The sequence below is a fragment of the Mauremys reevesii genome, linkage group 16, assembly GCF_016161935.1.
Source record: "Mauremys reevesii isolate NIE-2019 linkage group 16, ASM1616193v1, whole genome shotgun sequence".
Classification (NCBI taxonomy): Eukaryota; Metazoa; Chordata; order Testudines; family Geoemydidae; genus Mauremys; species Mauremys reevesii.
Window position 1 is genome coordinate 11,169,448 of NC_052638.1, and position 23,855 is coordinate 11,193,302.

At 40.4% G+C, this 23,855-nt stretch overlaps 1 protein-coding gene across 6 annotated transcripts in view; it reads left to right on the forward strand.

Moving 5' to 3' along the window:
* Positions 1–23,855, forward strand: part of C16H16orf70 (chromosome 16 C16orf70 homolog) — a 48,177-nt gene that overhangs the window by 325 nt on the left and 23,997 nt on the right. For 3 of the 6 annotated variants that reach the window (XR_005588982.1, XR_005588981.1, XM_039503605.1), the window contains exons 1-6: positions 37–527; positions 1,349–1,480; positions 7,610–7,692; positions 12,464–12,547; positions 19,045–19,088; positions 21,965–22,044. Coding sequence is in view for 4 of the 6 variants with exons in the window: in XM_039503605.1 (XP_039359539.1) it covers positions 1,417–1,480; positions 7,610–7,692; positions 12,464–12,547; positions 19,045–19,088; positions 21,965–22,044 (355 nt within the window). In the remaining 2 variants the exon portion in view is untranslated. Of the gene's footprint in view, positions 1–36; positions 528–1,348; positions 1,481–7,609; positions 7,693–12,463; positions 12,548–19,044; positions 19,089–21,964; positions 22,045–23,855 lie in introns of those variants that run through there. The other 3 variants (XM_039503606.1, XM_039503607.1, XM_039503608.1) reach the window with 3 other exon arrangements.

Consider the following 23,855-nt stretch of genomic DNA (forward strand, 5'->3'; position numbering starts at 1 on the left):
GAGGCTGGCGTGGGGGTTGGGGGCTGGCGTGGAGTGGGGGGGTCTCGGGGGGCGTGACTGTGGGTCTGGCCCACGTTTCTGTGACGGTAGCGCCAAAGGCCATAAGCCGGCTGGGCACGCGCCAGACATGTAGTAAAGACAGTCCCAGCCCCAAAGCACTGACCGTGTGGAAAGGTGGGGGGGTCACGGCCCTGTTTTCGGGGGGCCCCATGAAGAACTGCGGGAAGGCTGTTCTCCAATGTCAAGGGCCCATCAGGGGAGTGGAGGATGCCGGAAAGGACTCTGGGGATGGGGCACACAGAAGGATCAGCAGGGTAGCCTTAAAACTGGGGTCTCGCATCTGTGGGAGCCCCGTGGTTCGGCTACGATTCAGGGACCCAACTTGGATTTCTTCTCATCCTTGCAGCAAAACCAGAAGGAATGAGACAGCCCAGCTTTTCCCATCTGTTTTCCAGCAGCTTTTATCTGTGAATTTCTTATGAACGTCATTGTAGTATCTGTTATTTAATAGCTATATAGTGTCATAGGTATGTGAGGCACTCTAGTGAAATAAAAATACTACCCATACAGTTCTACCCCCAAAAGCTTTCAGTCTAAGGGTATGTCCACACTACAGCGCCACTGTGCCTCTGAATAGCTGCAGCGTAGATGCTTCCTGCGTCTACACTGAAATGTAGCTCCCACCGATATAACTCGCCCACTACCCTGACTTAATAACTCCACTTCCTTGGGAGGCGTAATGATTAAGTCGATGTAGTTAGGTTGATACAGCATCTTTGTAGACACTGTGTTGCTTACATCAAGTGTTGCTGCCTTTCAGAAACCATCCCAAAATGCCCAACACTGGCAGTTAAATTGGTGCAAGTGCTCTGGGTGAAGACATGTGCCACTGATGAGCATGGTGGGGATGTATAAAACCGATTCAATTACTGCAGTGGCTCTATGTTGATGTAACCTAGGTCAACTTAATTTTTTAGTGTAGACTTGCTCTGAGAGGCAATAACTAGATAGACAGAATAAGTCCATCAACCTAGCTGTGTCTACATGGGAGGTTAGGTTGACCTAACTCTGTTGCTGGGGGCACAATTTTTCATAGCCCCGAGTGATGTAGCTAAGTCAACCTAAGTTATAGGTGTAGACCAGGCCTTAGCTAGACTTGCATGGGGTCTGGTGACAACAAACAAGGGAGGGACTGGAATAAAATCCCAAAGAGGAGACAAAGCCCGACATGAGCAGTGATTTCTCCATCAGAGTTTGGAGGAGGGAGGGGAATAATTGCATGTTGTTTTGGGTGGTTCCCTGAGAGTCAGATGAGGATTGTAAATTAGGTGATTTTGTCATGCTCCAGCACAGGTCCAGCTGCAGTAACATTGTGATCTGCTGTGTGACTACTGGGCCGATACTCTGGCAGAGCCAATGCTAGATCTGGAAGTGGTTCCCGAGCGATCTCTTGGGAATGAACAATGGGAATTCACCTTGGGTAAGTCCTGTGCTTGGCACTTGCCTCGTCATCACATTTTTCCTTGCTGTGTTAATAAGAAGTAACGACGGCCAGAGGTTTCCCTAATGCTTCTAGCAGTATTCTGAATTACTGAAAATGAAATTCCTCAAGACTTTTTTTTTTTTGGTCTCTTTTGTTTTTGGCAGTTATTTTAAAAAGGCAAAGTAATGCTAACTTTTATATAATACTGAGAATATTAATGTACATATGTAAGAATACTTCATGGTTGTTTTTAAGGATGCTCTTAGACTGACTCATGTTTTATTTATCATCTGCATTTCCTTCTATTCATACTTCCTCCAAAGCCTCTTGTTGCTGTTTTGGACCAGTCATTTTGAGTAACACCCAGAGAGGATGATCTAGACGTACTGATCATAGTCTGGGTAATATCAATCAAGTGACATCAGCCTGCTCAAAAACTTGCTAATACTTTGCATTTATAGAGTCGTTTTTGTACAAGGATCGCTAAACACTTTACAAATACTATTTAAATGTCACAACATCCTCATTGCGGTAACTGAATTGTCGCATTTCCATTTTACCAATGAGGAAACAGAGTTTAAATAACTTGCCCAAGGTCATGTAATAAACCTTTCTCCTTCCAGTGGTTCTATACAGTCTTCCGTAGACCACATTTCTTTGGTAGATTCCTCTTCCCTTCCCCCCAGCAGTGTATCAGAGAGAACCCTTACAACCAATCCAAATTTAGTTGATGGTGTTCAGAACTAATTCGAAACACTTAAGTGTAGCAGTAGATTTTTATATGTTGTGGGTCCTCCTACAAATGATTGACTCTTCAAACCTATATTTTAGTAATAAGCGATCAGCATTTAAACATTACTACCTTTTTTCCTAATTGTAAGCAGTTATGAGGTTATTCTACAATTGCGTGTGTGTTAGGAGTTTCTGCACCATACTGCTTTGCCTGTAATATCCCAACGTTGCTATTGATGGTTCTGAACCACTGGGGTAACAATGGTGGGAGTACTGGTATAGAGAGAGCTGCAGATAGGAGCCAGCATTTTCGGCACCATTTTTAATCTAAGCAATGCAGAAGCTGTTGTTTCAGACATGAACTGATAAGCGGAAAAGGTTTTGGTTTCAGGTCTATATTAGGCAATTGTCTTTTTGGTAAGCAGCTCTTAAATGGGTATGTTATGATTATGGTAGCAGCAGTGCAGTTAAGCCTGTTCAAAGCCACACTTGCCTCTCAATACACTGTCTTTCTGAATTGTTCTTGAAAGCTGATATTTTCCATGCTTGTTCTCAGTCCAAAGAGTGAAGTTCTTTTTTTATAAAGTTTCATAAAATTCTGCTTGACCATTTGAAGTGAGGGGAAGAAAAGATGTAGTCTCTCTCTCTCTCTCTCTCTCTCTCTATATATATTGCTCTTCTAAGTCAAAAGCTAATTCATTTTGGCTCTGATCCTGCAAAGACTTATGCATATGTTTAATTTTATGAGTTGTGAATAGACCTGCATTGCATAAAATGTGTGTAATTCTTTGCAGGATGTGAGCCTTGAAAAGCTCAAAGATTTGGTGTATACTTAGCTTTCAGTTTGCAAGGCTTGAATTCCTAAATCTGAAAACTAGCAGCTTGTGCAATATTTCACTGTTTACTATTTTTATTGTACAACTAATTTGATTAACGCAATATTTGTATATCCAAATAATCACTGAAATAAATGGAGGAGTATTTATGCATTTACACACACAGTTCAGGGTGGTTACAGTGGTTTCCAACCTTTTTACACCCAAGATCACTTCTTGAATTTAAGGGCAACCCAGGATCTACCCCACCCCTTCCCCGAGGCCCTGTCCTGCTCACTCTCCCCAACCCTCACTCACTTTCACCAGGCTGGGATAGGGGTTGGAGTTCAGGATGGGGTGTGGGCTCTGGGCTGGGGCCGAGGGGTTCCCAGTGTGAGAGGGGGCTCTGGGCTGAGCCTGGGGCAGGCAGTTGGGGTATAGGAGAGGGTACAAGCTCTGGGAGGGAGTTTGGGTGCAGGAGGGCACTCTGGGCTGGGGCAGGTGCTTGGGGTGCAGGAGTGGGTTTGGGGTACAGGAGGGAGTATGGGATGCTAGCTCTGGGTTGGTGTGCAGCCTGTCACCGGGCAGCGCGTACCTTGGGTGACTCCTGGTCGGTGGCGCAGTGAGACTAAGGCAGGCTCCCTGGCTACACCAGCCCCATGCCACTCCCGGAAGGGGCCAATGCCCCCCAGCGGCCCTTGGGGATGTTTGAGGGGCACGTGGCTCTGCATGCTGCCCCTGCCTGCAAGCACCACCCCCATAGCTCTCATTGGCCAGAGCTCCCCATTCCCGTCCAATGGGAGCTGTGGGGGTGGTGCTTGCAGGCAGGAGAAGCGTGTGGAGAGAGACTCCTGCCACCCTGTCCCTGGATCTGCGCTCACCGCTTCCAGGAGTGGCATGGGGCCAGGGCAGGCAAGGAGACTGCCTTAGCGGCTGCCCTGCTGTGCCACTGGAGATCGCAACCGACTGGGAGATCCTCTAGGGTTGATCGCGGTCGACTGGTTGGTGACCACTGATGTATTGTATACCTGATAATACAGAAATAAACTTGTGCATTTATTTCAGTGTGCAATGATTTGACTCTTATCACAAAGTAAATACATGGCTGTCGTCTTCAGATTAGTTATGTGCTACGTATTCTGACTAAGACGCCCCTTGTTGGAGCTCAGACATCAGTGCTCTCGCTATACTAATAACATGTTGGTATAGCTAGCTCGCTGCTGGTTCAGCCCTGCATAAGTTAACTGATCTTTTTGTGTTTGTATTATCTGAAGTTCAATAAAAGCTACTTCAAAATAGTTATCAGACCGCACAGGTTTATTGTGGTGTGTGGGCACTCATTGTTTTTCTTTCCTTTATAAAAACAAACAAGCGGAAGAAAATAAAATGCCTTTCAACCTCCCTCACCAAAAAATGCAAACAAACCTGCTAACGCCACCTTAAAGTTGAGATGACATAGACACGCATACGCAAGAGGAAATTCATCGGTACAGTGCCTAATGTAAACATAGCTCTGCCATATGAGTGTGTAATACATAATTAGTGTGGCCAGGTAGATTAGAGTAGGGGACTGACTGGCAGTCAAGACACTTAAGCTCTGTCTACTTTAGGGATATCATGTCAAATTTCCTACTGTTGCTAAAAATTGTTTCAGTTCCACCAGTTGTAGCAATGTTGGGACCCCTGCTGTAAATGGATTGCTGACTGCTCCTGATATTTTGAGCACCACGTTGTCTATACCTGTTCTGGGCAAAATTAGATTACGGGGTTCTTGAAATGCTGATGACTTGGGCTCTGAACATTAAACCACTAGTGGAGATGATTAGTGTGAGACCTTGACACAATTTTCCTGGTGTACACAAGACCTTGGATTCTGTTCCTGGGTGGACTGCATATAATAAATATCATATTGTCATCAGCTTTCCATTTGATATACTTAAAATAATTCACTTACATTTCTCTTGCTTCTTTCCCTTCTTAGTTTCACTCATATATTTTCTATCAGTCATGGTGCATCTTTTCCTGCACTCACCTCAGTGTCTGTTTTCTCTTGTTGTCATCTTTGCTTTCCCTCCCCGCGCCTCACCTCCCCCCCCACACACAGAGATGGGGCCAGATGCTTAATAGCCAGAGGGGGCCCACTATCCATGGGCAATGTGTTGTGAGAAGTCAGCCTTGCTGTCCCAGCTGCTGGAATAGGAAAGGCTGCTGGGATACTGGGGTGCTGACACTGGACTGTCTACTGGCTTGTAGGTGTTTCGGGGGTGGAGGTATTTGGTTAATCTGGCCCTCCCTTGGCTTTCTTGTCTGCTGCAAGAGAGAGGAAGGTATTCTGTCTGTTCCCCACCTTTGTTTAGGTCCTCCTACAAACTATTCCTGGTGTACATACCACTACTGCTGCTTGTAGGTTTGCCATGCTCCAGTGGATGTTGATACAGTATTAACATTGAAATGTACAAAACAATATATCCCTTCCTCACCCCACTCTTACTCACCTCCTTTGCTCCTGTTTGCTCTTAATGAGGATTTAGAAGTTCTTCCCACTCTACCTCCCATATAACTTACTAATTTTTTGTGCATTAAGTGTTGGAAGAGCTTATTTGTTCCCTGCAAGGACTGATTATGCTGCCTCTTTAGCACACCCAGCCTCTGATGATCATAGGAGAGAGCATGAGGTTTGGAGTTCAATCTGAGTATCCCATACAGCAGCTGAGAGCATTGCCATTGTGGGTCAGCTTGTCTGTTCTTATTTAAAATAATTTAAAAGTGAGACAGAGAAAGAAATACTATCTCCTGGGAGTACAATCTGCCATTTATGAAGAAATGTGTTCTTCTCACTGATGTGTACTCCAGGGAACAACTTTGCAGCAAAATTTATATCCAGTACTTACGTTTGATCAGTCATCTTCAAATTTACCTATTCTGGAAAATCTTGCACCCATAATTCTCCACCAGTGAAAGCAGCAGTGGGGAGAGGACTGAGACAAAGGGTTTGACAACACAGTGGTAAAAATGTCTGCATCACATCTCTGCTACAGCTTCCACTATTGCTATGGTGGAACTGTCCTGGCAACAAATTACAGTAGAACCTCAGAGTTACGAACTCCAGAGTTACGAACACCGGAGTTACAAACTAACCAGTCAGCTGCACACCTCATTTGGAACTGCAAGTACGCAGTCAGGAGCAGCAGAGACAAAAAAAAAAAGGGGAGGAGGGAATGCATTAAAGTACTGTGTTAAATATAAACTACTAAAAAAAATAAAGGGAAAGCTTTAAAAAAAAAAAAGGTTTGACTATATAAGGAAACCGTTTCTGTGCTTGTTTCGTTTAAATTAAGATGATTAAAAACACCATTTTTCTTCTGCATAGTGGAGTTTCAAAGCTGTATTAAGTCACTGTTCAGTTGTAAACTTTTGAAAGAACAGCCATAATGTTTTGTTCAGAGTTACAAACATTTCGGAGTTACGAACTACCTCCATTCCCGAGGTGTTCATAACTCTGAGGTTCTACTGTAGATATAGTTTTTTTTTCTAATATAGACAAGGTCTCATCTCTTGTTTTAGGGGTTGATGTTACATAGCTGATTCTATACCAAGAATAATGCCTTACTTAAATTTAAGGTGTAATTTATATCCGTCAATTAAAAATTTTACATTTAGAGTATAAGATATAATCTGACCAAAATAACATATACCATGGTATGTTTTCCGGATGGGGACACTTTGCTTTATTTAAAATTAAAAAATTAGAAATAAGAAAATAATTTAGAAAGAGGCAAGAAGCTAAAATAAATAGCAAATCAGAACTATAAAAGCTAAATTGACATGTAGCAATCAACTACATTTCTGTATGAGTTTATAAGCTTTTTTTTAGCTGCCGAATTGTGATGTTGGAACCAGGAATATATGTACAACTTCTTTACACATGATCACATGTCATTAAAAGATACAACAAAAGTTTTGATCACTTTGCTGAACAGGAGCTGACACTACACTATTCTCTATGTAGTATTGGCTATGTAACATCAAACGTGAAAACAAGAGATTATCTACTTTAAAGTCTATAATGAGCTTTGTTAGAAACTGAATTGCAGCAGGATCTTGCCGTTAAACCACATACTTACCTTAGCTTGCATACCTTACTTGATTCTGCAAAAAGAGTTTATTTTAGAAATAATGGTGTGTAACAGGCTTTTGATCAGGCCCTTAGACACATTATTGGAGAATTAAATCCACCAATAAAGGTGATTCAAATAGAAAACTGCTGTATACATGTAAGAAAAACGTGGACTCTTTCTGCATAAACTTTGGCTTGTTATTTTGCCTTTGTTGGAGATAATCGGTCTGTATTTTTTGAGTAGAAGAACTTTATTGTTTGGTGGATAAGCACAGACCTTTTTGTTCCAGAAACACTGCTGAGGTCACAAGTGAAGTAGGCTTTTGTTATTGTTTGCAAATCCTTATGTTGCAACTTACTACTTTTAGGTGATGAGCCAATTTTACCTCACCTTTAACCTATTGGCCAAATTTATTATCTGTGTGGACAAATTCGAGAAATATGACTTGTCTTTATTTACAGGAATGCCATTGGCTCAAGCAGTAGCAATTCTTCAGAAACACTGTCGTATTATCAAAAACGTCCAGGTTCTATACAGTGAGCAGGTGAGTAGAGAATGACCCGGCCAGGTTGTTAAAGTAATTTTGTGATAACTAAGAAATAAGATATGAAGGTGTGTCAATGTTGTGTAATGCTACGTGCTGTGTATAGTTCAGCCACATGTTGTGGCCGTTGTCTAATATCACTCATCTTGAAGTGTGCGACTTTTAAAAGTGGCTAGTTAAATATTATTGTGTGTGTTTTTTGAATAACTCTTTGAGGAGGGTAATCAAAATATTTTATCAGCTGCTAGGATTCGTTGTTATGGCATGATATTGCTATAGCTTGGAATTTTCAGGCACCAATAATTCATTCTTTGGTGAATGCTACTTTTTTATGTTGACATGTTTTAGTAGGATGGGGAGCTCTGGAAAATAGTGGGTTGAGAAAGGGGAGTTTATTGCTAAGGTTGTCAAACTGAGTAGTTCTGACTCTCTTGATATAAAAGTATTTAAACAAGTAATGGCTGTTTTGAAACTGAGTTTAGTTTTTATAGTATAGGAAAGGACTTCTGCAGCTCTGCTCTTTAAATAGCTGGGCAGTGATCTTCCAATCTTTTCGCATTGTTTCTGTCAAGTGTTGTAATATTTTGTAATGGTGAAATGCTTCTCACTTTCTCAAGTCCTGTCTGATGCAGTGATGATGAGCCCATTGGAAATGCTACTCCTGCTCTTCTGTGCATCAGCAGTTCTGCTTGCAAAAGCAGATGCAGTAATTTAAAACACCTAGATGTCTTAATCATGCTTTTGCATGATTTAAACATTATCCAGTGTTACATTAGTTCCTATGCTTTTGATGCCCCTCCCACATTGCAGGCTGTAGTGTACTGGAGGCAAAATCTATTAACTAGGTGTAATAAAATACATTTTTGAACTTCTAGTTTTTGGGGGAGTGTGAAGAAGGGAGGTGGGGATACCGAATACTGTGAAAATATACATGAGTTGCCTGTTCTCAGCTACAAAAAGCTTGTATTGTGTCCTGTTGTTTTTAGGAAGCGGTAGATTAGAAGATTTTTTTCACGTTGTCCTTAACTAAATCTATTACAATTTGAATTTGTATCAACAATCTAAAGACTGAGCAAGAGATCCTCTGATATAGGAGTACAAAAATCATCAAGGGAGAATCCTGACTCTTTGGTTTACTGCCAGATACATATCTCATTAATTAAATGAATTTTATCCTTTTTTTCTTTCCAGGTAATATAGATTTATGGCTTTCATAATGGCTACATATTTACTTTGCAAATTAGAAATGTAGCCCATTACAAATAATACACTAGACCATCTGTCTGACAATGGTTAGTAACAGCATTAGTTTGTGTCCCACATTTTCTCAACCCCTGTCAGTACAGTGCACTGCAGAATATCTTCTGGATTTATTTAGAAGAATAATGTAATCCTTGTTTCATTCTATGATGTGGTGTAATAGAAGGGTTAATATCCCAGCGCTAGAAAACATAGCATACTGTTCATTGGGCTTTGTGCTTTTAGAAAGATCATGCTGAGACTGACCAGAGATCTTTCCTCAAAGACCATCGTTCATCTTCACTCCTCAAATGATCATAAATATAGAAATGTCTTTATGGGATCATGTTTCCTGAGGAAAAATGTTTGATAGGTACAGTACTAAAAATAAAAGTATTTTGAGCATTGGGAGTGGTTCTAAACACGTGTTTAGATTATAACCATTCCATACTAAGCATTTATATTAATTAAGCCCGAGCCCTGCAACTGACTGCATGTGGGCCCAACCTTGTCCTGGGGCAGATCCTCATTGATTTCAGTGGGGCTTCATGTGTGCAGGGATCTGCTGGTGTGGTCACTTGGTTTCAGGGCCTTAACGAAGTGTCTCTTATGTTGTCTGGTCAAAAAGAGTGATGTTCAGATACCTGAATTTAAACATTGAGAATAACTCCTCTTCCCCATGATTTTTTTAAAAACATGTTTAAACAATAGAACATAACAGCTTAAAATATTTGAGCATCTAGACTACTATCCTGAAACTCCAAGAGTGTGTGTTAATTCTTTACAAATGTATCTAAAAAGACTTCTCAAATTCAGCCAGCTCTGTTCATATTAAGGATCTGATCTTAACAAACCTGGGAAGCCTGAAATGCAGCAGGAAAGCTTTATGAACCTGTCTCTGTAACTGTAAATTGAGGGAAAAGCTTAATTCTGGGGTTTTATTGCTGGTGAATTTTGATCTATGGATATTTAATACCTTTATTTCTAAACTGTCAATGGGAGCTGGGCACCTAACTCCCATTTGTGCCTTTATAAATCTCCCCCTCCATCTTATACCGTCAGAATATAGTAATACCTTCCGTTTCCCCTAAACTTATGTGGAGTGGTATTATATAGAAATCCCCTCCTTTTGGGAAGGGTTAATCCCAACCACCTCCTGGGATTTTTTGTCATATTTGAAGTTTCACTTTGAATACTAAAAATCCCATTAATTTAACTTGTGTCCCTCAATTTTTTTTCTGGCCATAAAATCTGTCATAAGAGAAGATGACCTGCAGACTGTGGTAATTACCAAGCCTTCTGTCAGATCTTTGTTTTCCCTCGTTAATAATGTTTTCAACTTTCACGCTAAGCCTGAATTAAATTTATAAACATCCTGCCTAGAACCTTAGAACTCAATTTGCTTAATCTCCTGGATAATGAGCTACTAAAATCAGTGGAATGCAGAGCCCATCACGTATATTCGGAAAAGTTATGTAGTATGTCTTCGGCATAACACAATGGATGTTCTTAACTATGTGTGTAAGCGCTCTGAATTAATTTTCTAAGACATCAGAAAATCTCTAATACCAGCACTGATAGTCTTTTCTCTTGATATGACATGCTTAAGTACCTCCTAATTCTAGACAACATTGCATATTTGCATGTTTACTTTCTCCCAGCTACCTTATTGCTTGGGTAGAACTTAACTGGTTTTCTGTAAGGATGGATGAGATACTTAGTATAAAGTGGTTATAATCTAAACACAAATGTGTTTAGCACCATTCCCAATGCTTAGAATATCTTTATCTTTGGTACTGTACCTATCAAACATTTTTCCTCAGGAAATATGATACTATAAAGACATTTCTATATTTATGATTATTTGAGGAGTGAAGAGCAAGAATGCTTGCTGTTGGAGTTTCTGATGGCATTCCTGAGTGTCTCTCTCACCCCCTCCCGTGATAAAGTATTTTCCATTTCCCCTTCTCATAGTTAAAGGGGCATTGTCAGTTGATTAAAGGCCCCAAAATGTACTCTCCATAAAGAAAAACAAATCCTATGCGGCATTTCTGGAGAGAGTACTTTTGTATATTGTTATAGTAGCAGTTAAAACAAATCATAGGGAAAACATACAGTACATACAATATTTCAAACCACCTTTGGTCTAACTACAAAACAATCATGGAATAAACCGCATTTATTTTGCACCTTTGACTTTCTTTTATTTAAAAAGTGGATTAGATAGGAGCCTGGATTAAATAGGCAAAGGGATTTAAAATCACATTGTTCTGAGGTCCAGGATTCGGTCTATTCAGTTGTGGACCTATGGCAGTTTTCAGATTAGTTTACAAGATATCAATCAGGGATAGCAATGAAAGTATGCCACTGAAAAACTTCAGGGATAAAGCATCTATCCTTGGTTGTTCATGAGAAACCTGGCTTTAAAACTATGAAATTCTGATGTATAGTAAACCTTATTTATATTTTACAAAAACAGTTCTAATTTCTCTCACCTGGAGGCCTGTACAGTTGATTTATTTTAATTATTGAATCTGACTAAAAATCATAAATATGCTGTGGCTATAGCTCTCCCTTCTGCTGCCATGACTGTCTGTTCATGTTAGGTCAACTTCTCCCATTTGAGTTCCTCCAGAGGGGTAGGATTCACAGCAAGACTTACGGTGCTGGGCATTATCTTAGGTTATGAATTTTAGTGTTGTTGGCTGCCTTTGCCTACCTACCGACCTTCTCCCCCTGCAGGGAAAAGTTGGAAAGGTGGGTTTCATTGTGTGTGTGTGTGTGCGTGCATGTGCGGGAATGAGGGGTATATGGTCAGACTGGCTGTGCTAGAGGCAATTTACTGAGTATGCCTGGACTATGTTGGCAGTAGAGACTGCTATCACAGTATACCACTGAAAATTGAGACAGCCTTAGAGTCTGATCCAAAACTCATTGAACCCAGTCAAATATCTGTTCACGTCACTGGGCTTTTATTTAGGCTCCTAGTTATTATGACTCACAGTAACTAAGGAAATGTAAATTTGCAGCAGTAGGGTCTGAAATATTCCATTTAGAGCCTTACCCAGACTGGTTATGATATTCTTTGATATTTGACGTGCATACCACTTTCTTAAGTATAATATGTAATCATTGTTGAGGAGAGGCTCTTCAGTCTTCATAAGATGGGCCCATCAGTGCTGAGTGCAACAAACTCTGCTACATGATGTGTTCCAATTTTTCACTTTAAGCCCAAAATGTCAGTTTCAATTGCCCTTTTTCCATCTGTAAAAGCAGCAAGAAAGCTATATTCCTACTTGGTTGTGAGTTCATGCAAGGTGTGAACTTATCAACAACACTTCTGTTTCGTTAAATAGGAAAACTGAAGGGGGTTGGCTACATGTACTTCGGTTTAGGCGTATACATAGAACAAAACGATTGGTTGCCATGCCAATTGAATTGACCATTTGGGAAAAATATTTTTCTTTGCATTTTATATATGTGGCAACAATCAGCTTTCCATCTAAATGATTCTACTGTTTTTGTTTTACAGTCTCCTCTTAGCCATGACCTCATCCTTAACCTGACTCAGGACGGAATCAAACTGCTGTTTGATGCTTTCAATCAGAGACTTAAGGTACCAAAAAAGTAACTAAAATAGATTCTAACCTAGTCTTACAATTACTTAAGTTAACACATCCTTTCATTTTTTTTACATAGTGTTTATATGCCAACTTTAACACACTCTTGCAGTACAAGACTATCGCTGTGTTTCAATGGTCAAACTGTTTATAAATACAGAATATCTTAATATTTTGAAATATATTGGGCATTTTCAAGAGTGATCCAAATGTGACCTCTCTTCCCTACTTTGTTCCAAATTGGGTCATATGCTAAAAATGGCTGAGATCAGATCCTGCATTTTTGCAGTCGGGGTGGATGTGTGGTGGTGGTGGGTTTTTTCCATTTGCCCGTTTATTCTTTGCTTCCATTTTATCCATATAAACACTTTTTTTATCCCCTAATTCTTGCTTTCAGCTGAACTAAATTCATACTCATGTAGCCACTAGTGCACCTGAAGTCATGTGGCATCTCAGAAGACCAAATTCAAATAAACAGATACTCCTCCATGGAGTTTAGCCACTGAATTGGCATTTGTACCAAAGACTGAGATCATCATTCTAACAGTGCTCCCAGCAGTATCCGTTAAGTGATGCTGTGCTCAAAGAGGTGCATCTCCCATGAATGCTTTGCAGTTTCATCACATTTACTAGAAGACAGGCTGGTTACATCTACCGTACTCATAGAATTTAGGAGAAACAGAGAAAATGCTGCTATTGAGGTGACATGGTCCAGCCAAGCAAATGGACAAGTACAGGTGTGCGACTGTAGAGATGTGATTAGGTTATTACAAAATAAAAAGGCTTTCTCAATTAAAACACCGTAACTGTGTATTGGTTGTGGGGTACTGAGCCTTTCACTGAGTCACCAGTTCAAGTTCTGGTCCAAATTCTGACCAGCAATCAGTGTTGGCCGTTCAGTAGTCTTTCTGAAACAACTTTGTGACACCCTACCACATCCTGTTTCTAGTGGACAGGGTGTGGACAGAAAACCCCTGCCCATTTGGCACAAATTGACATGCTACTTGGCATCACCTGTACAAAAGAGAAGTACTGTGTGAACACGATTAATGATCTACAGTGTCAACTCTAACAGTGGTTCCTCCAGGAGAGGGTGCCTCACATCCCCCTTCCAACCACGATTAAGGGTGATATATGGCGGGGGTTCTCAACCTTTTTCTTTCTGAGGACCCCCCAACATGCTATAAAAACTCCATGGCCCACCTGTGCCGCAATAACTATTTTTCTCCATATAAAAGCCAGGGCGGCGTTAGGGAGTAGCAAGCTTGGGGCACCACGCCACAGGGGCCCCCATGAAGCTACATTGCTCAGGCTTCAGCTTCAACCCTGGGTGGCGGGGCTCAGGGACCTGGGCTTCAGCCCCATGCCCTGGGCCCCAGCAAGTCTAATGCTGGCCCTGCTTGGAGGCCCCCCTGAAACCTGCCCGGGGCCCCTGGACCCCTGGTTGAGAACTGCTGCTCTATGGAACCTTGTTTTTTCTACCCATGGCTGTACCTGCTCTGTCTGTAGAGAACTGTGCTCTCCCAGCTTCCAATTCAGACTTCCCAGGAGCACAAAAATAACTGTAAAGCCACTACAGAGGGCTGAGGGGAGGAAGTTAATCAACTGAAATGCAAGATATTCTAATGGACTAAATAGTTGTGAATTGCACTTAATTTGGATTGTTATTTTTAACTGAATTTAAGATTTCTTTATAGTTCAGTACCATTATGCATTCATATATTTTATAATTGTTAGATGTATACCTCAAATGTTAAAAATAAGTTAATATGTGCATTTTTCAGACTAATTTTCCATTAAAAGTCAACGGAAATGAAATGAGATGTGGTCAGATATTTTTCCTTCTTCAGAATGGGCCGGATTATAGTTTATAATTGAATTGTGGAGGCTTCTGTTTATGAAATCCTTCCTGTATTAATGGGACCTTGCTGTCTTTAAAACAGAAGTCTCATTGATATTCAAACAGCGGAAGTGACGTTAGGGTTATTAACAGGATGTTTTAAAGCTGGTTTTCAGAAGGAGCTGCGTTTTCCCAGTGTGGGCTGTTGCTTGACCGTAGAAACTCTTTTCAGTAGCATAATTTCTTTAAAGAAACTGAGCTTGATAAGACTGAAATAATCACTTCAATTATACATCGCATTTCCTGCCATTTATCTGAGCCTCTGAATCTCATTTTTAATGAATAAAGCAGCTCCTTCTCTCCCGCCACCCCCAAATCTCTCACTTCAGTTTTTGAGAGGGTGGGATCAATGTCATTTGGATACCAATAGCACATATTCAGGAGTTTCCCTTCTATTCTTCCTCACTCTTATGTGTTTAAATTCTCCTCCTACAGCCCATTTGTTTAAAATTAGCAGGGTTAAACAAACTGATCTGGTTTAGTGGTCCAGCAAAAATGCATTTTGGTCTCTAATCTTAGATGGTCAACAGTTCTGTTGTAAATTGTGCAAACTGTACAATTGTAAAAGGATATAATAAGTATTTTGTGAAATTTAACTGATATTTATAAAGTTACTTGGGACATATTCTGTGTGCGCACACATTTATTTCAGATCACTTCTTAGTGGAGTGATCAGACTTGTTTTAAGAAGAATTTGTTTTAGGTGGGGATTATTAAAGCCTGCTGTAAAGATGGCATAATTCATTTTAGTTTCTCCATGGTTTAGAACCCAAAGTTCAGCAGTGAAACTGACAAAATCATGTCTCTTCACTCTGCTGTTACTTGAATAGTATGTAGCTATTAGAGCTGGTCATGCGGAAGATGACAATAAATAAAGGCTTCTAGAAGGTAGAATGGCAGAGTTAGGAGGCTGAGGGAATAGTGGCAATATCCATGACATGCTTTTATGTACCTGTGTGGGTAGGAAGAGACCTCTCTGTACCTTCCAGCAGCCAAAGGGATGCAGGGGTCTTTAAGTCTATTGCATGTATTACCCAGAGGCTGCAATGAAGCATGGTGCCCTGGACCAACTTTTAGGGATAGCACTCTAATATGAGTCCAAGTACCATCCTCCTCTCACCACCCCCCACTCCCATTCAGCTAGGAAAGGACCTAGACTTCCACTATGCTGTCGTTTCCTGTTGCCTTGCAAATTCTACAAGCCCTGTGAAGTATTAAATATTCAACCTGTAAATGCTCTAAAATTCTTTTAATGTTAGATTATAGTAAATTGTTTAAACTACTGATCTTTCTCAAATTCAAGCCAAACGCTTCTTGATTATGCAGAGATTGATCAATAATTGGGTTTGAATGCTGCTGATTACACATTTGCTTTTATGGGCAGTGGAATAAATACCATGGTTGTTTTGTCAATAGTAGCTAAGCTAGTTTTTAAAAAGTCCTGCCTTAGCCTTATGGCTTATTGCAGTATTTCTTCAGTGGGTGTGTCTGCAATGACTATGAGTTTATGTAAATGCACTGGGTATTGCTGGACTGCATAATTATCTATAAATGTTCCAAAATAGAGCTTGTTTCTTTCTCTTACCTGCAGTTAATAATTGTGTGCTAGACATGAATAGATTTTGAGTTTGAAGAATGGGATGATGATTTGATCAGGCTTGGAAGAATTGGATTTTTACTGGTAAATGTGAATTTCACAGTACACATACAAACCAGTTAAAAATATTTCCATCAGTGATAACTGAAATTTACAGGTGCATAGTAGAAATATTGCTTGAGATCTTATTGGAGTTTGATTTTTAAGAATATTTACTTAGTATATTTTGACATGTGATGTTGACAACTTGTGTTTTAATGGTTATAAAACTTTAACTTGTTGATTCTCAGTGTCTGTCATGCAATAATTGTTTGACTTCTCCCATAATGAGAAAACTTAAATCAATGAAAAAGCTTAAAAGCCATAATTTTGCCCAACTTTGAAAATTTAAATTTATAAAAGTAAAAAGTGATTAAAATAAACATCAGTGTCATCCATTGCAATAATAAAAAAAAATTGAATTATGTCAAGCCTACTTATGATGAATTGGCACTTTTTTGACTGCTGTCAATGACTCTTGCTGACCTGGAGCTCATTTACTGAACACACAGTTCCTTTAGCTGACTGTGCTCTTTCTGTGTTCTTTGATTCATCCTTTATTATATTCCTGGATTGTGAATTGTTTTAGCCAGGCAGCAGCACTCATAAAAAGCTTATGAGTTTTTTCCATTCTTGGGTTAGGCTAGATATTTTTTGCCTCACTTCCAGAGATGTCCATGTGCAAAATAAGAGCATGTGGAGGACTTAAGAAAATGGAATTTGGAAAAAAAAAAAAAATAGGACCAGTACTGACTCACAATGACGCCATTTAAATGATCTTCATTCTTACTGGGGCATCTGTTAGATCGTAGCAGGCAATCTAGAAGAGTTGAACCAAATTTTAATAATACAAAGTGTCCAGGATTTTAAGAAGCAGAACTAGGACAACTATATTTATATATAAACTTGCTTTAATGGACAGGAGAGAAATACTTGTTCATTGGGTTTTGTTTGTTTTTTGAAGTTGAGTTTACCAAATAAAAATGTGTTTCCTACTCAGCTTCTTAGTTGTCTAAAGTGTATGGGCTTTTTCCTATATACTTGTCATTTTGCTTGGGGAAACTTTCATTTTCTTATGAGTCAACAGTATACCATAAACATGAAGTACTTATTGTACAGGATGTTGTGTGTAGTTTTAAATGTACATTATAATATTTTATATAGGGATATTCGCCAAACAAATTACTAAAACAAGACTTCCTTCTTGGTTGGTGGCATTCATATGAATTTAAAACCATGTGTGTTCAGTTAATATGCAGCATAGTCGAGTTTTTAAAAGTCTCTCCAAAATTCTCAGTACTACTTATGATGGGAGATTCCCCTTTATCCTCCATGACCCTGTGTCCACAGCAGCATTTCCTCCAGCCACAGAGGGAGGGCTTCTGTTAAAGCTTCATGAAGGATTATCCAAGGCAGCACAAGGCTCCCTGTTTTTCCCACAGCAGTTAGACACCATCCTCTCTCTTTCTCTCTGCAGCTACTGGCACAGGAAGAAAGGTATCTAAATTTAGGAGAAAGCCTGCGGGAATGGAGGGGGCCCAAGTTTAATCCTTTTTTATTCCCTGAAAATCTGCTTTAGGCCCAATCTAGCATCAGGAGCCATTAGTGCAGATTCCTATTCCCCAAGGAGACTCATCAAGATCAACAGGAATCCATCTAGGTGCAAGAGTCTGCAAAAATGTATGCAGGATCAGGCCCTCATAGTGGAGGTTCTGAGGAGATCTTCTCTAAATTAAACAAAACCAATATATGTACATAAAACAAAAATATTAAGAGTTATTATGCCTCTGGTCTGCTGTTATCCTTTTTTATGAATGGCTATTTTAAGTGTCTGTTACAGCACCTAAAGCCTTTGGCTAGGCGTCTTGTGTGTTTACATTGAAAATTAAAACTTTTATGTCTGCCACAAATCACTTTGCTGAGTGAAAAAATGAGAGAAGTTTGAATATAGTGAAAGCTGTACAAGGAACCACCATTTTTAGGCAGTCTGAGGAGTCCAGCCCAAAGAATCTTCAAATGTATTGATGGCACATCTGTTGCACTTCCATTAGGAGACCACCTGCATTTGGTAACCATTTACTGTCACTTCCTTCAGAGATTGCTTAAAAGCAGTTGCCCTGTAGATACTACTTTAGCCCCCAATCTGCCAAAACGATCCATTCATACAGATCCCCACTGAAGTCAGCAGATTCCATGCAGGCGCAAGGATCCACCTTTGCAGAGTCAGTTACAGGATTGGAGGGTTTTTGGTGCTAAACTCTGAAAATTGATGCTCACTAATCTATCTTGATTTGTTTGCAGTGTTGTTATAACTATCTTGGTCCCAGAATATTAGAGAGACGAGGTGGGTGAGGTAATATCTTTTAGTGGACCAACTTGAGGACCTGAAGAAGAGCTCTGTGTAGCTCGAAAGCTTCTCTCTTTCACCAGCGGAAGTTGCCCCCCCCCAAATATTACCTCACCCATCTTGTGTCTCTAATTCGGTGGTGGGCAACTTGCGACCCGCGGGCCACACGCGGCCCGTCAGGACAATCCACCAGCGGACTGCGAGACAGTTTGTTTACATTGACCATCTGCAGGCATGGCCGCCTGCAGTTCACCGTTCCTGGCCAATGGGAGCTGCGGGAAGCGTTGGCCAGCACGTCCCTGCAGCCCACACCACTTCTTGCAGCTCCCATTGGCTGGAAACGGCTCACCACGGCCACTGGGAGCTGCGGGTGGCCGTGCCTGTGGACGGTCAATGTAAACAAACTGTCTTGTGGCCTGCCAGGAGATTACTCTGACGGGCCACAGGTTGCCCACCACTGCTCTAATCTGTCTTGATTCAGTTAAAATCAAACAGATTTCCACTAGAGAAGGTGAACTCGCAGTAATAACTTGGGTCAGTAGTCTGCCCTAAATATCCTATTTCAAACTCTGTGGAACTGCAATAATTTTTTCTTTTTTCTGTCTTTCAGGTGATTGAAGTTTATGACTTGACTAAAGTGAAGTTAAAATATTGGTAAGTGATTTAAGATTATCTTGTACCATTGGGTCACACATGATATATTAGTTACCATCTCTTTTTCACTCCAGTCATAATTATTACTGGACTGCACTGAATTTTTGTCTCATTAATTTCTCTTCAGGAAAACAGTTGTATATTTTTTCATCAGAAGTTAATTAAATTATTCAGAAGTAAAAATTATAGGTGATATTCTCATAATATATCAAATTAAAGAACATGTTCTTAACAGAAATGAGTTCTGGGTACATTTTGAACAGGAGTCCAAGTGTTTAAGGTTGGTAGGCATGATGCATGTTGGATCAGTATTTTTGTGGTGCCAATAGGATTGGTTTGGGTCAGTTATACTGTATTTTGTTGCTTATGCTTATTATAGTTATTCTGTTTAGCTGGGGAAGAGTTTTCAATTATTTATATGCTACTCTAACAGTGAGAACAAAATGCAGATAACATTCCTAAGCATATTCCCTGTGTACATTACCAATCCCCTGTTTCTTCTAAGGTTTTTAGACTTTCTGTTCTCAACTTATCATATTATTAAACATGTATATGTAGCACGAAAGGTGAGCATGGACCTTTACAAATAAAGTTTCAGACTCTCCCTCAAGGACCCTTAAAATCTAGGGGCAGATATGACATCAGGCAAGGGAGAGAAATGAAGGCTTACACAATACAGTTGAGGTTTCATGTTTCACACAGACATGCATTAGGGGAGTTATCTGGAGATGTATTAGGTGAATGTGGAAGTCTGGATGGTATATAGTGCTTGTGTTAGTGACTGGCAGCGACTCCCATTTTTCTGGGAATCTGGCTTTTTTCTGGTTGCCACCAATTTTTCATCTTGTGTGTTCCATTCACTGATTATTTTGCAAGTGTAAATGTGGTGGTAGGGAATGTTAATTAGGTAAAATAAACTGAACAGCATCCCACTGCCACTTACAGTATGTGGTATGATATCTAGTTTTTTTAGAAAGCCTGCATCCCATAATTATCAAAGGTTAGTTATCATAATAAAAATGATCCTTGTGAAATATTTTAGTGGACATACTATTGAAATGGTTTATGTAAGCCAAAGGCAGAATTTCTTTGATAAAATCAAAAGTACATCTTTTTCTTATTCTCAAAAGCCCACCTTATGAGTATGGAAATGTCATTGTCTATATTTTTCCTCTGAGTTGTTTCTTGAGCTCCAGGGCTGAACCTGAAACAGAACTTATCAAAACTTTTTTGTAATAGGAGTTGAAGGTTGGGAAGCTGCGTACACAGAATGATTGTAGAAATACCTGTAGATGTTTGCAATAGTTCAATTTAACTGAAAGATCTTTTTTGAAAAGAGATCAGTGCTCGCTCTCCCATGTGTCTGTCCCTTAAAACCTCTTTGTTATAGAAAATGGCTGTAATACCCTTCTTTCCAAATTTCTTGTAGCAATCATGGAATTATAGGGTTAGAAGAGACCGCAAGGGAAATTTAGTCTAACCCCCAAGCAGTGGTATCAAATGATGAAAGCAGGGTCAAATTCTTCTCAACAAAGCAAAACTCAAAATAGCTGCAACTCGTGGATTTGAGAAATTTTCATATTATGTGTATGAAGATAGTCTGATTTTATAAATCCCGTATTATCTTTTTATAGAAGTCTAAGGGCCAAACCCTGTTTCCTTACTCCTGATACTCATTCAGAGTAACTCCACTGACATCAGTAGAGTTATGAAGGAGTAACAAAGAATAGAACTTGGCTTTAAGAATGATTTCCCTTCTGTTACAAAAAATTCATATAGTTTTTTGGCTGAGCTTGTGAGGCCAAAAACCCAACTTGATGGCATTTCTCTGTTTAGATGGAACAGTAACTTTTGAACATAGCCTCCAATCAGTTCCAGTTACAGTGACTCTTTAATAGAACCCCTCATCTTAGATCTGTCCATCCTCCCAGGTGGTATACAAATGTTGACATCCTGAAAAAGAGAGAAAAAGAGAATGTGAATGGTGGACACTGGCATGGGGGAATGAGGGAAGGGTACAAAGTAACACTGCCTGGGGGAAAATGGGGACACACACAGCCCCTGGCATGAGGGAGAGGATAGAGGGTTGCAGGGAACCTCCTAAAATAGAAGGAAATGGGAGGGTGGCTCGAGGGAGCCCCTGGTGTGTGCAGTTAGCTTGGCTGACAGAAGCAACAAAGTGAGTGACCCCAAAGTATACTGTATATAATCATTCATAAGCCTAATGTTTTTGGTAAAAAAGTGACGCATCAAAGAGTGGGGTCGGCTTATAAATGGGTCTACACCAAAATTTTATTGATTTTAAACTCTGTGGAATCATTGAATTGAATATCTAATACATTGTCATTTTGTTTACCTGGAGCATCTGCAGGCATGGAGCCCCTCAGCTCCCTGTGGCCGCGATTCGTGCCACTTCCCGCAGCTCCCATTGGCTGGGAACGGCAAACCGCGGACACTGGGAGCTGAGGGGCTCCATGCCTGCAGACTCTCCAAGTAAACAAAACGTCCCGGCCTGCCAGTGGCTTACCCTGATGGGCCAGGAGCCAAAGTTTGCCAGCCCCTGAAATATAGGGTCGGCTTATGAAAGGGTCATACAGTTTTTGCTATTTTTACCTAACCATCTTGGGGGGTCAGCTTGTAAATGAACAAGCTAATGAACGAGTATATACAGGATTTAATTCTCCTTACCTTGTTAAAACATGGGGTGTTTTCTCTGGTATTGGATTGCTATGTGAGATAAATGTAACATAATTTTCCCTTGAAAAATGAGTTTTCTGAGCATTCTTATTTTTGTAGTTAAATGATTTTAACTAATGAATCCCAACTAATAGCCCGCTCCTTAATGATGATTCAGTGGCTTTCATTTTCTTTTTCAGTGGTGTCCATTTTAACTCTCAGGCAATTGCTCCAACCATAGAACAGATTGATCAATCGTTTGGAGCAACACATCCAGGAGGTAGGCTATGGTATTTCTCAGATCATCACAAGTAGACTTCACTTACTGGCTTCATCCAAATGAATTCATCTCTTGGTTAACATTAAGAATGACAAACTGTTCTAAAGAATATGCCGTGTTTTCATATGAGACGCCGATAAAGCCTTCTGATCTCAATTGAAATGAATTATGTTGTTTTTCAGAGAGTTGTCACATTCTTATACTTTACAAGATATTCCCATTATATTTAAATTTTAAGGTGGCCTACTTAGTTAACTAAAATAATGTGAAATATATGTGGCCTGATAATAGTATGTTCACGTAGCATTAGTGGGCTCACTTGAACCCACAATAACAAGGAACTTCTAAGGTTTTTTCCTTTATTCTTGTCTAGTTTAGGTGGAGAGAATATTTTCTCAGGCCCTGTCTACACAAACGCTTACTGTGCAGCAAGTTGGGGTGTAAAGCTCTAGCATGCCGTGCACTAACTGTCCGTGTCCATCCTGCTGATGCGCACTACAAGCTTCAAGCAACAGTATGTCACTGTTCCCTGGGGAAATTTATCGTGCATCAGCAAGTCCACACAGGCAGTGTGCTGGAGTGCTGTAGATATATATACCTGAGCTTGCCACTCAGTAAGTGTTTGCATAGTGATGTCCGAAGTCACAGTGGCTGGTTAACTGGACTAGGTTTGGATAAATACAGAAAAGTGGGTGGGGAGTGAGATGCCCCCCAGGGTAAGAACACCGGACTGCTTCAGTAGTTCCTTATGGGCACTCTCCAGTCTGGAGATTGGAACAGCAGCCAGACCTTGTCAGCACCTGCACAGGTGTCACTGGATCCATGTAAACAGACCACATTGTCATGTGATGTGGTCATCAGGATCCGCAGCGCTCCCAGCATGAATCTCACTGACTCCAAGGTGTGGCATTCTAATTTATTAACACAAACACATAAGAACATAAGAATGGCCCTACTGGGTCAGACCAAAGGTCCATCTAGCCCAGTATCCTGTCTTCCGACAGTGGCCAGTGCCAGGTGCCCCAGAGGGAATGAACAGAACAGTAATTATCAAGTGATCCATTCCCTGTCACTCATTCCCACACAATCGGTGTACAGAAGAAATGAGAGAAATAAAGTACAGACAAATTTCCCGGACAAATTCCCCAAATGGGCCCAGTACCCCCTTCAAAACTTCTATCTCATAAGGTTGCCTGTTTGTATTCTTGATAGTTTGTTCTCCATAGGCACTTGCTCCTTTCTTGATCATTTACCCAACCTTCTACTGTATAGAATCACGGAAGAAAAGGGAAATCCAACAAAACAGAAGTACATTACCCAGTGTTTTTGATAGGTGATGAAAAGAAACAATGATTCCTGCAACTCCCAGGGCAAAGGGTAACTAGAGTTGAATGACCTGTTGGGGGAGAAGCCTTGGACAATCAAAACCGAGTGCAGCCATAACAGTGAAGTAATTCCTCCTGTAACTGGGGCCTGGGGCTTATGTCAGAATAGGCAAAATACCATTTGGGCATCCTTTCTCATGTCTCTTTTGGCCTTATGCTCAATCCAGTTGCCACGCTTCAGGCTGGTTCTCCATCGGCTAGTACCAAGACACACTGTGGTGTGTAAGGATGTATATCCCCATCTCTTGCAGTGTTACCGCTCTGCCGGCAGCTTCTTGGACAACCTATTGCAAGGATTAAGGGGTGTGGAAGGCTCTGCAGGGTCTGTATTGAATTATATTCCTTTAACCATGTAATGGTGCCAGGGATATAATTGGATAGAGACCCTGCAGTAATTGGATACCAAATTGGAGTAAGTGAAGGCTG